General features: G+C 42.3%; 2 protein-coding genes across 11 annotated transcripts in view; one reads left to right on the top strand and one right to left on the bottom strand.

Moving 5' to 3' along the window:
* The window catches only part of LYST (lysosomal trafficking regulator), a 194,002-nt gene that overhangs the window by 170,643 nt on the left and 11,150 nt on the right, over nt 1–12,209 (bottom strand). For 8 of the 10 annotated variants that reach the window (XM_070568416.1, XM_070568403.1, XM_070568437.1 and 5 more), the window contains exon 1: nt 9,081–9,317. The exons of the other annotated variants lie outside the window; for them this stretch is intronic. The gene's annotated coding sequence lies outside the window, so the exon portion shown is untranslated. Of the gene's footprint in view, nt 1–9,080; nt 9,318–12,209 lie in introns of those variants that run through there. 10 annotated transcript variants of the gene reach the window in all.
* Nucleotides 5,905–12,054, top strand: LOC139083697 (cleavage and polyadenylation specificity factor subunit 6-like). The gene is made up of 3 exons (XM_070622160.1): nt 5,905–5,988; nt 8,660–9,205; nt 11,849–12,054. The coding sequence occupies exons 1-3, from the start codon at nt 5,905–5,907 to the stop codon at nt 11,993–11,995; spliced, it is 777 nt and encodes a 258-aa protein (XP_070478261.1). The 3' UTR covers nt 11,996–12,054.

Below are 12,209 nucleotides of genomic sequence, written 5' to 3'. Positions count from 1 at the left end.
ATGGGGAGCATCACAATTTAGTTCCTATCACTGCGGTCTAAATGCAGACATATGTGAAGAAAAACGGTTACAGTTAAAAATGAATTACCAACTAGAAACAAACACTATCATTTCTATGTATGTGTACGGTATCTCTCGGCTATGAGATTACTTTCTTAAAATGCATTAAAATGTCCAGAGGTTGGTGGTATAGTAGAAAGTATACTAGACTAAAAGTCAAGAAACTCAGTTTTCTGTTTTGCCTCAAACTCTCTTCAGGATCTCAGGCAAAGTGCTTAATCTTTCTGATCCCCATTCTTCTTACACATATCAAAACAAAAACAAAAACAAAAACAAAACTAGAGCATCTCTAAATGTCTTTTAGGCTGTGAACTTTATGACAGTACAACATTCAGAAAACAGTAATATAGTAATACTAAGCATCAAGATTAAGATTAAAATTACACATTCTAAATGTTTCCTTAAATTTTGCATAATCAGGTTTTGTCAAAACTACCTTACTGAAATTCTGTTTTTTAAAAATAAGCTGAAGAGAAAATAAAGATATTTCAGTAGTGTGGAACGTATGACTTAGAAATAGTCTCCAAAATATTTAAACAAGGCTAACAGAGAAAAAACTTCAAGAATAGTTGTCAGCACTACTGTCTTTAGAAGCATCTTTAAGAGGAAATCCAGAAAATGACAAAGGATTTTAATTTTTAATAAACTCTAAATCATAATGCATTAAAGGTTCAACAAAATCTAGACAAGTAAATATTAAAGAGTAGTATAAGAGCAAGCTGATGGATATAAGCAGCTGTCCTACAGTTACACCAGTAAAATCTCCTTTTACCATTGGTCAGGATACACTGAATTCTGCACTTCAATGAATGAATGCCCACAAGCAATAACAATGAATGCATTTTATGAACTGATAAATAAGTTTTGTTGCCCTTTCAAATAAGCCACATTACTATAATAAAAGAGGAAATCATTCTTACCATTGTTTTAATTTTGTACTCATCTAAACTAAGTATAATAATTATGTTGTTGAAATAATATGTATGCAATTATGACTATTCTTCCATCTAAGCAACTCAAACAAGTGAACAAGAACTAACAAAAATTCCATTGTAGCAAATTACAATCAGAGCAATCTTAAAGAGGAAAAAGAAAGGAAAAAAATTAATATACTATCACTGGTCTTTAAAAGTTCATAATACTAAAACAAGCAGAAAGATTTGATTTCACTTATGCTAAATAAATAGAAGTTACTAAAAAAGTAAATTCAGCCAAGAATCAAACACTACTACAACAGAAAATTTAAATATACTTAACCAGAAAATATTTCCAATGTACAAAGACACAGGTAACTTAAAAAAAAAAAAAAAGTATAAGAAATCCCTAGAAAGTAGTAAACCATCCCAATAACAATTGTGGGTGTGGAACATGGTTAAACCATTCCCCCAAAAAAGTTTAAAAGTAGAGGAAAAAATAGAATCCTAGGGTTAGTCCACAATCTAGATGTCACTTTCCAATATTTCACCCAAATTAGGAATTCTCTCTTTTCAATCAACTCTTCCCACCCATTCCAGCTTCCGACAAATTGTAGTTATTATGAAGTTCCTCTTACTTTCAGTCTTTCAATGACAACAAAATTACTGACTAGACATTACCAGGAGGCAGTGGTTGGACTTACAGCTCTCTCTTAGTTTTTAACCCCTCATCTCCAATGGCTTCTTCACTGCCTAAATTTAAAAAGAAAAAAAAATCCTGTTGCCACCCTCCTCTTTCAAGATTACCAGGGGAGTCTATACCAGAAGCGGTCTTCCCGCCTCCACTCCCCTCTCTGTGCACTGCAGTCTGCCTTCTGCCCATACTACTCTACCGAAACTACTCAGGCCACTACCAACAATAACCTTCTAAGCGCCAAATCCAATCTAATGGACACGTTCCAGTCCTTATCTTATTTGACCTCTCTGAGGAACACGAAGCAAATGAGGCTATTAATCATTCATTTCTTAAATCTCTCTTCTCTCTTGACTTGTGAGATGCCAAATCTCTTGGTTTTCCTCCTACTCCTCTGACCACTCCTTCTCAGTCTCCTTGGCTGGATTCTTCTTTGCCAGCTCCTTCATGTTGGTGAGCCTCTGGATTCTCTCCCCCTCCTCACTTCCCTTTCTTCATGTTCTTCTTTGATGATCTCATCCACTTGTAAGGTTTCAAGTATCATCTATATGTTAACGGCCTTCAAATCTTCATCTAAAGATGCATCCAGAACTTCCTTCAAATCTCCAGACCCTTATAAAACGAGACATACCCAGAACATTTCAGGGCAGTACCACGGGGCTAGAGGGAATAATCTTAGGCTAATAAGCTCCATTTACGTCCCTCTAATTTAGGGTTCAGTTCATTCCTTCTCAGCCTCCACAACCTCTTTCTGAAGTGACAGCTCCTCTGGTTACCTATCACTAATATGACTAACCATCTCCACTTGCCTGGGACAGTCCTGGTTTATGCCCGTTTTCCCAGAGTAACTATTACTGAAATTAATAGCTTCATTTTCAAAATAACAACTGTTTGGTCAATAAACTATATGATCACCCTACCTGCCCACCCATCCTTCTCCCTCCCTGGATTCTTTACTCCCTACTTTTAGAAACCCTAGTTCTATTACTAGGAAACTTTCCCATATCCTCTACATTCACACAGAGGGATCACTTCATCTCCTCCTCTTAAAAAATCACTATATACACCCAGATCCCAGCCCAGGAAGACAAGTCAGTGTTATTCGGGTTTCCAAAGGTGACTTGGGCATCATTATTATCCCATTGTATCCACTTTTTTTTTTTTTTTTTGAGGAAGATTAGCCTGGAGCTAACTGCTGCCGATCCTCCTCATTTGTTGAGGAAAACTGGCCCTGAGCTAACATCCCTGTCCATCTTCCTCTACTTTTCTTATATGTGGGACGCCTACCACAGCATGGGTGCCAAGCTGTGCCAAGTCCGCACCCAGGATCCGAACCGGCGAACCCTGCGCTGCCAAAGCAGAACGTGCACACTTAACCGCTGCACCACCGGGCTGGCCCCCCGTTTTATCCACTTCTAAGGCTATATTATATATTTATAGTTGTCACCTATTGACCTTGGAGTCATTCATCTCCATTTACTGAGAACTTTTTGTCATACAACTCTGTCTTCCTCTCCACACAAGATCTATTGTTCTGGGGGCTTTACTATCTGTAATAACAATTAATCTCAGCATACTAGGATTTAGAGCTCTTTGACTTCATCTTCTTCAGTGACCCCTACTTGGCAGAAGGCTAGCTTGGTTTAGCAGTAGGGCATAAGGGCTTTGGGGCTAGAAAGACTCAAGTACTTCCCAGCTGTGTGCCTTGGGGAAAGTTACTTAACCTCACTGAGCCCCAGTTTTCTCATTTGTAAAATGGAGAAGCTAACATGTGCCTTACAGAATAATTGTGAAAAATAAGTACGATAATCTATGGAAAGCATCTAATATAGTGACTAGTAAAGTACTCAATGAATAGTAGCTTTTACTAATATTACTATTGTAATTAATACCATTAATCTTGGCTACCCACCATCATTGGTCATATCCTGGCCTTTATCATCACTTGCAATTTTTCCAACTCCACAGTCTTAAATTTACGACTCTCACATCCCATGTGCCTATTTTCCCATCTCTAGTACTCCTTTACTTCCTTTACTCGGCTTACTCACTGAGATTCTTCACATTCTTCCTTCTCCACATTTATCAGCCCCATCTTGGCTTGGCTTTCTTCCTTAATCAAGCAGGATACTATGGTTCAGCCTTTCAATTTCTTGATTCATACCACCACCCTACCCAAGTTCTCCATCCTACCTTCCCTTCCAATCCCTACCCAGGTTCAGCCTATTTGCTTTCTGTACTGTTATAAAGAGCTGCTGGAGAAAGCTGCTTAACTATTCTGATTGGCCTCTTTCTACATTTGTGACTTCAAGGGTGTTTATCACTATTCAGCAATTAGGTCATTGTCCCTGGTCAAGTCCCTTTTCCAATCACAATAGTAACTTTTCTTTTCCCCTCAAACACACCTCAACCCATGCTCTTCCTTCTCAATCTCAGCAGATAACCTTGCTTCATGGAGACAAGAGATGCCATCCTGGATACTTATTTATAGTGTACCTATTCCCTATTTCCTTTTCTTTTTTAAATAGGAAGATGCATCACCGCTCTTCTTCAAGGTAACCCTTTCACCTATGCTCTTGTTCCCAACCTTTCTATTTCCTCAGAGATTATGTCTGATTATCTCCTTTCACTTGTGGCTTCAATTTTCTTTCCTCTTCAATGGCCCCTTTCCCTCAGTCCAGTTAAGTGTCCCTGAGTCTACCATCTTTAAAGAAAAAGAAACCTTCCCTGATCACATCTCCCCACTCAAGCTTCCACCCACTGTCCTCCTTTCCTTACCAAAAGTATTTGAAAGAATATATTTACTAAATGAATGAAGATTTTTAAAATTTGTTCCAGACTTCTCTCCCAAGTTCCAGACCTATATATTTTTAAAAATTTAATTATGTCTGAGTCAGTTCCAACAAAGAAAATATAACAACTATTTCCACCAAAGTGGTGTGAACTGATGAATTTCATGTCTCCAAATCTACTTCTCCAACTGTATTTTTAAAATTAAGACCAATTACCAGCATCACCATTCACCCAGATAATGTAGAATCCTTAAAGCCCACTTTGATCCCTCCCTCATCTTTACCCCATATCTAAGCAAGTCCTTTCTAAAATCTCCCACCTCTGTCCTCTTTGTGTCTTGCAAGGGCTCCCACTATTGGGGCCCTCCTCATCTGACACCACTTCACAGGGAGGTTGTAAGGGTTAAATGAAATAATAAATGGGAATGAACTCTAAGATGTGAGGTGCTTACAAAGATTATTTAATATTATTATATCTTTGGCAAAGTGAGCATGCGGTTAATATGACTTGTTCTTAAAAAACCAATTCTGGGTCTTAGCAATGAGGGCTTTCTTTTCTAATCATAAATCATGAAGCATCTGTTCAGCAATCTGGTCTATAATTTTTCTAAGAATCAGTTTCAAGATGTTCAATGTATAGTTTCTTGGCTTCACCTCCCCCCACTCCATTTTTAAATTTAAAATATGCAATTCTTCATGTTTCTGGCAAAAATCTTCTATTCTCTTTACTTTTTAAAAACAAGTGGCAGCAGTTGTATAAAATATGTGTAGTACTCTATCTTATCATTCATCTATTTCTTCCCCTCATTTACAGTAGCTAGAAGCTCTGCTATTTCCTCATCCTTTTTGAGTTTCAATTTCAAAGAATCACATTTGACTGCAATAATGACTAGCCTTTTGGAAAACTGTTTGATTCCTTTCTTGATTAATTAAGATGATCACACTTTAAGCATTACTCTTTCATATTATTAGATAAGATTTTTCTTTTTTCTTTCTTCCCAGCAGTTAGACCTGGAAAGCATTCAAAATTTCCAAATGTAACTCTCTCAATTACCATAAAACAAGCCCAGAAGGATTAAGAGGTACAAGGACAAATACTGGTGAGAAGCAACAGCAAATGATAGTAGTATCAAATAGAATATAGTGTCTCCATCAACTTCAAGATCAGTTTATAATTAGTTATTAATTTGAAAGATTTTTATATACTTTCAGGATATATTTAGGTTGTAAATCCATTTAAAAATATTAGCTCATTACCTCGGTTCTTAATGGAAGGGGCAGACCTTAAATTCTAGGAGCCTGATATATGTATATATATTTTTTAAAGATTGGCACCTGAGCTAACATCTGCTGCCCATCTTTTTTTTTTTTTCTTTCTCCCTAAAGCCCCCAAGTACATAGTTGTATATTCTAGTTGTAGATCCTTCTAGTTGTGCTTTGTGGGATGCCGTCTCAGTACGGCCTGAGGAAAAGTGCTACATTGGTGCCCAGGATCCGAACCGGCGAAACCCTGGGGAGCCGAAGGAGAGTGTGCAAACTTAACCACTCAGCCATGGGGCCAGCCCCGAGCCTGATTTTATATATATATATATATATATATATAATTATTTATTATTTTTTTTTTGAGGACGATTAGCCCTGAGCTAACATCTGCCACCAATCCTCCTCTTTTGGCTGAGGAAGACTGGCCCTAAGCTAACATCAGTGTCCATCTTCCTTCATTTTATATGTGGGATGCCTGCCACAGCATGGCTTGATAAGGGGTGTATAGCACCTGGGATCCAAACTGGTGAACCCTGGGCCACTGAAGCGGAACGTGCAAACTTAACCGCTGTGCCACTGGGCTGGCCCTGAGCCTGATATATTTTTGATACAAGTTTTACAGGTCAAATTCTATTGCTCCAAACACTGCATTACTTGATGAAAAAGATCTCCATTTAACATGCAATGGCCCTCTTTAATGAAACAGCCAACTTTAATGAAACAGAAGAATTGGGATGATCCCTGTATATTACTGACCTATTAGTAAAGTATTAAAAATATAGGTCATTTCCATTTTAATTTCACAAATGGCCAAGTGAAGTGAAACCACATTTGATAACAAGATTACTGAGGCTTAAAAAAAAAGTTCGTGAACTTAAGCCAGGCATCTAAACATAATTCAGAAAAAGATTAATCAGATGAAGGCGTTCAAGTTAAATACAGCAACAAACTAAAAAGGTACTCTGAAATTCTAGATTATATGGCTTTCTCTACAACTGACACTAACAAACAGATGCTCTGAGCAAGCAAATAAAAACAAAACTAGATTTGCTGAAAAGAATGACTAGGCTAGTCGAAAGAACTAAAAAGAAAATGAGCAGGAAAAAGGTTGGCAGTTTATGGGTGAAAATATTAAGTCCCTGTTATAGTCAAGATGATATAAAAAGTGTCCTCAATACAAAGTCACTAAGGTTTACTAGTACTAATCTCCACTTAGATGTCTAATTTTATTGTTTCTAATCAACTCTTAAACCTCTTCCTCACCAAACTGCTCTTCTCATAAACTTCACCTCAGTACACGTCTATCCCATCTTTCTACTTGCTCAGGACAAAATTTTGGTGTCTTTTAAATCTCCTGTTGACTCCACCCTCATCTTTCCCACAAATCAACCACTCCACCAATTCTACTGTGGTCCAAGCTACATCATCTCTGGCCTGGATTACGGCAAGAGTCCACGAACTGATATCCCTGCTTCTGCTCCTGCCCAACCCCTCCCCGCCTGGCCCCAAACAAAGTCTACTGTCCATCTAGCCACCAGAGCGACCCTTTTAAAAGGCAAGTCTGATGGTATCCCTCCTCGATTCAAAGAGATGAGTCCCCTTTTCACTCAGAGTGGAAGCCCAAGTCCTTACAAAGGTGTACAAGGCCTCAACCAACCTGATTCCCTATTCCCTCTTACCTCAGACTTCATTTCTACTCATCTTACCTTGCACACTCCAGCACAGACAAATCAGCTTCTCTGCTATCCTCAAACATGCCCAGTACACTTGTGCTTCGAAGCTTTTGCAAATGCCTTTCCCTCTGCTTGAACACTCTTCCCTAGAGAGGTGCATGGATTACCTTCTCACTTCCTTCTGGTCTTGGGCTCAAATGTCATCTTTCCAGGCAGTCTTCTCTGGCTATCTGTAGCTAAAACTGCACCCCTCTCTCCATTCCCTATCCTCCCTCCTCCCTGCTTTTTCTCTATCGTTCTTAACACCATCTGACATAGCACATACTGTATTTGTTCATTATCTGAGGCCTCCCACTAGAATGTAAGCATTTACTAAATTTATATATGATTTTATAGTTTACAAATTGTTTTTATGTAAATTATATAGTAACTCATTTTCTTCTTATGCCCTCTCTTCTGCAAATTCTCCAACCTTTGCAGTAACAGCATGGATGATAGCAAAGAGCCCATCAGAAAAAAGTTGCTGGCTACTTGCAAAGCTCTTTAAAACAGATACCCATATTAATTATCTACATCTATAAAATGAAAGCTCAGAGTCAACATCTTTATTAGCATAAGGTTTCTGGGTGTGGAAGCCAAGAACCATCAGGAAGAAAAGCCCAGTTCAGTTTGTCCTATCAACCTATTAAAGAAACCCTAGGGAAAATGCGAGCGAAATTCATTACTCAAGAAAACATTGGTCCGAATTCAACACCAATGTATTCAACACAAGATTCAACTCCCTTAAAATTTTCTATCTGCTTAAAACAAACCTCACCAACTCCCAAGTCCTGTCCCTGGGTGTGTATGGTCTGCAGAGCATATAGGGAATGTTTTGTTTTGTTTAACCGGATAATAATCAGGGCGAGGAAGCGTTTCTTAAATCCTCTGAGCTTATCCCCGCCACCACCAAACAACCCGTTGGCCTCCACACTGTGGCGCCGGGGTCTTCCTGGGTTATTTCCCATACAGTGTAATCCCGCCAGAGGCGAAGGGGCATCTCAGCCCAGGCTCCAATGATGTCCAGGACAGAGGGCAGATGTCTCAAGAGGAAACCTCCGCAGAGTCTCTCGCCCGGGCAAAGGGTGTCACAGGCAGGAGAAAAGCAGCGGACCAAGGCACATGGGGGAGATGACAGGTGGGCGAGCACCTCGGGACAAGAGCGCAAGGAACCGCAAGGGTGGTGGCGCGGCACACCGTCAACTCTAGTCGTCCACCCGCTAGGCTGGGCCCGGTCGGGGAGGAGGGGGTGCCCCGGCACAGGATAACAAACAAACTGAAGACAGCAGCAAATCGCCGCCAGCCTGCGCGACCTCCGACCCTCGCGCGCGGGGAAATAAAGTTAGTGGCGGATGGCCGCGCAGCCCCCGCAAAGGTCCGGAGGGGCCGGACGGAACTCCGCCCGCCGTTCGGCTGCTGTCAAAGGCGGCCCGCGCCGCGGGGAGACGTCCCGGAGCCCCGGAGGCGGAGAAGCAGCTCGGGCCGGGCATCCGGCAGGGGGCCCCGCGCCCTCAGCCAGGCGGCCGCGACCCCCAGCCCGGGCAGCCTGCCAACACCCGCAAGCCGCCTTTCCTCCAGGCCACCGAGAGGGGCCGGTATCCCAAGCACTCTGCTGTCACCGTCGGCACCCGGCGGCCGCCTTTACCTGCTCTGTTGCCGCCGCCAGCGCCGCGCGCTCCCCCTCACCAGGAGAATCCGGAGTCGTCGTCGCTGCCGCTGCCACCGCCGCCGCCGCCGCCGCCACCGAACTCCCCACCCCCGCCCCCTCAGGTAACCCGGGAAACCGGGAACACCACCCCCTCCCTCCCCCCGTCTGGACCCAGACCCGCTCGCCTGCGCGTGCGCGCGGGCCCCGCCTCGCGTGTCCCGAGCCCCGCCCTTTGCTGGTCGGGCAGCGCCGCCGTCGCAGGCGTGACGCGAGGCGCCGCTGAGCCAATGGGGGAGGGAGGAGGGCGGGCTGAGCCGCGGGGTTGGGGGCTGTGGGGTTCCTCCGCGCGCAGAGGAGGCCTGGCCCGCATCCTCACGGTCCCGGTGCCCCGAGAGGCGGGCTGCGTCAGGCCCGGGGGAGAGCGAGCGCCGTTTGAAACGCGTCGGGCGCATGTGCAGCGTCCGCTTCCTCCATTCAACACAGACTGTCCTCGTGTCCCTCTTGTGTAGGTTCAGAGGATAGGGGTAGAAGAAATATGCGAAGGGACTAGGAGAGGGAGGGAGGAAGCGTACCTACGAGGAACGCCAGCCTTCTTCTGGGGCCTGGAAAAAGTCATTTTGCAAGGGTTACTGTAGGCTTCTTTCAAGCAACGTAAAGAGGTTTACGAAGGCACCGTAGAATTAATTTAACGCAAATGTGTAATTTTCAACTTAGCCCTCTTCGAACATTTCATGTACAGCGTGCGCTGTCAGCGTTTTATGCCCTAAAATAGCGGTGCCTCTAGAGGGTGGGAGCCGTAGGTTAAATACAAGGATGTTTTGGCTGCATCACTGACTGCCGGGCCCAGCATACAGCTGACGGATTGCTGCCGCTGCTGGCACTTTGTCATTTTAGAAGACAAGCCTCCTTACCACCCAGTCACTGTGACAGGCCTTCTGGCGGAATGTCAAAAGTATTGGGAAGAAGGCTGAACTTTGGGGTCTGAGGGTCCAGGGTTCAAGTCCTACCTAACAATACAAACTGTAAGCTAATGGTCTACAAATTGACTCGAATTGCTTTAGAATCAACAATTCCAGTAATTTTTGCACAGGTATCAAGAAATAGAATAGTTCAGGATATTATATCCTAAGGCCGTACACCAGATGCAACTTTTAATACCTCAAACTCCCATCTGACCCAATGACAGGCAAAGTAAATAGTTGCCCAGTGATGTGGTTTGAAGGGGCTCTCGGGGGAAAATTCCGCTCTTGAAAATATCTCTCCACTGACGTCTGAAGTTCAACCTTTAGCAGTTAATAGCTTTAGGCAGAGGTTGCCCACTTCCTCTGGCAATCTTAAAATGCAAATACTCCAGGGATGGGCTGCGCACGAAGTTCCTAACAAGTTAGTGAAAGAAATGTCCCAGGGAAATCGTCATTTAACAGATAATGAGCGCCTACGGTGTCTAGGTACTGTCCTGGATATTGGAGATATTCGTGTGAATTTTCCTGAACTCAGAAGAAGAGGAAGCCAAACCTGGCCTATTTCACAGTTTTACCTAGAACTAACCTACTCTTATTTACATATCAACTGTCACCCACAAATCTCAAATAGACCTCTTTTTTTTTTAATGGACAACAGAAGTCACAGAATTGTTAGCTAACACATCAATTTCTGTTTTCTCTTGAATGGAAGAGAACAGATAATCATGATTTCATTCAACCCAAAGAGAATGAAACAGACTTTATGTGACAATGGTACACAATTCACCCTCAAAGTATTATTTATTTCTAAAAGGCACAAAGTGATGTTATTTGTGACTACTTTTTTGTCTGTATATCTGAATCATAAAGTATTTTAACCAAGCTGCTGCAGTTTTGACTTGGTTGGAGAGTATCTTAGGACATCCATATTAAGTATACATATTAGATAAACTTAGTTTAAAAGATTTCAAATGAACACAAAAAAAATCTGTAATCAAGTATACACAATAGAAGAAAGAATAGAGAAAAAGTAATAGATACCAAGGAGGAAGACCTACCTATGTATACATCACACACTGGCAAACTTTGTAAGTGGGAAATTCTCCAGATAATTTGACTCTAAAATTAGATTCTAAAATGAGATTATAAGTTCAAGATTTTAAAAGATGCAGTTAATGTATTTTGCATAATTTCACATTAATTATACCCCAAAATACCTTCAAATAATAATTTCATGCCTACATGGACATGTAAATCAGACCATGGAACACCTCTGCTCAGAAACCTGCCCTGGCTCCCCATTTCACTCAGGTACAAACCAAAGTCCGTACAACGGCCTACAGAGCTCTATACCCTCTGGTTCCCCATAACCTTATCTCTTCCTCCTTTCCCATCTCTCCAGACGTACTGGCCTCTTTACTGTTTACCCAACATTCCAGGCACATTCCTGCCTTAAGGCCTTTGCACTGGCTATTCCCTCTGCCTGAAATACTTTTTCTCCAGCTAGCCACATAACTCCCTTACTTCCTTCATGTCTTTGCTCAGATTTCACCTTCTCAATGAAGTCTACCTCAACACTGCCATTAAACCTAGGCAAGAGGGAACTCTGCCCTGGGCCCCACACTTGAGTGTCCCTCATATCACAAATGCCATCTGTTATGGATGGAATTGTCTGCCCCTCCCCACTCCCCCAAAGTCATATGTTGAAGCCCTAACCTACAATGTGACCATATTTGGAGATAGAACCTTTAAGGAGGTAATTAAGGTTAAATGAGATCATAAGGATGGGGCCTACATCCGTAGGACTGGGGTCTATATAGAAGCAGAAGAGACACCAGAGCTCTCCACACGTGCACAGAGGAAAGGCCATGTGAAGACACAGCGAGATGGCAGCTGTCTACAAGCCAAGAAGAGAGCTCTCACCAGGAACAAGCCCTGCCAGCACCTTGATCTTGGACTTCTAGCCTCCAGAACCGTGAGAAAATAAACTTCTGCTATTTAAGCCACCAGTCTGTAGTATTTTATTATTTTATTATTAACCCTAGCAGACTAATACACCGCTAAAACTCATTTTATTAAAGAACACATAGGTTCTCTGGCACTGAGATCTGGTGCTGAGAGTTGGCATGGTGTGATCCTAAATGTCATCTCTTTTGTTGTACCT

This window comes from Equus przewalskii, chromosome 1 (genome assembly GCF_037783145.1).
Source record: "Equus przewalskii isolate Varuska chromosome 1, EquPr2, whole genome shotgun sequence".
Classification (NCBI taxonomy): domain Eukaryota; kingdom Metazoa; phylum Chordata; class Mammalia; order Perissodactyla; family Equidae; genus Equus; species Equus przewalskii.
Note: the sequence above shows the minus strand (reverse complement) of the source record. Positions and strands in the feature narration are given on the sequence as shown.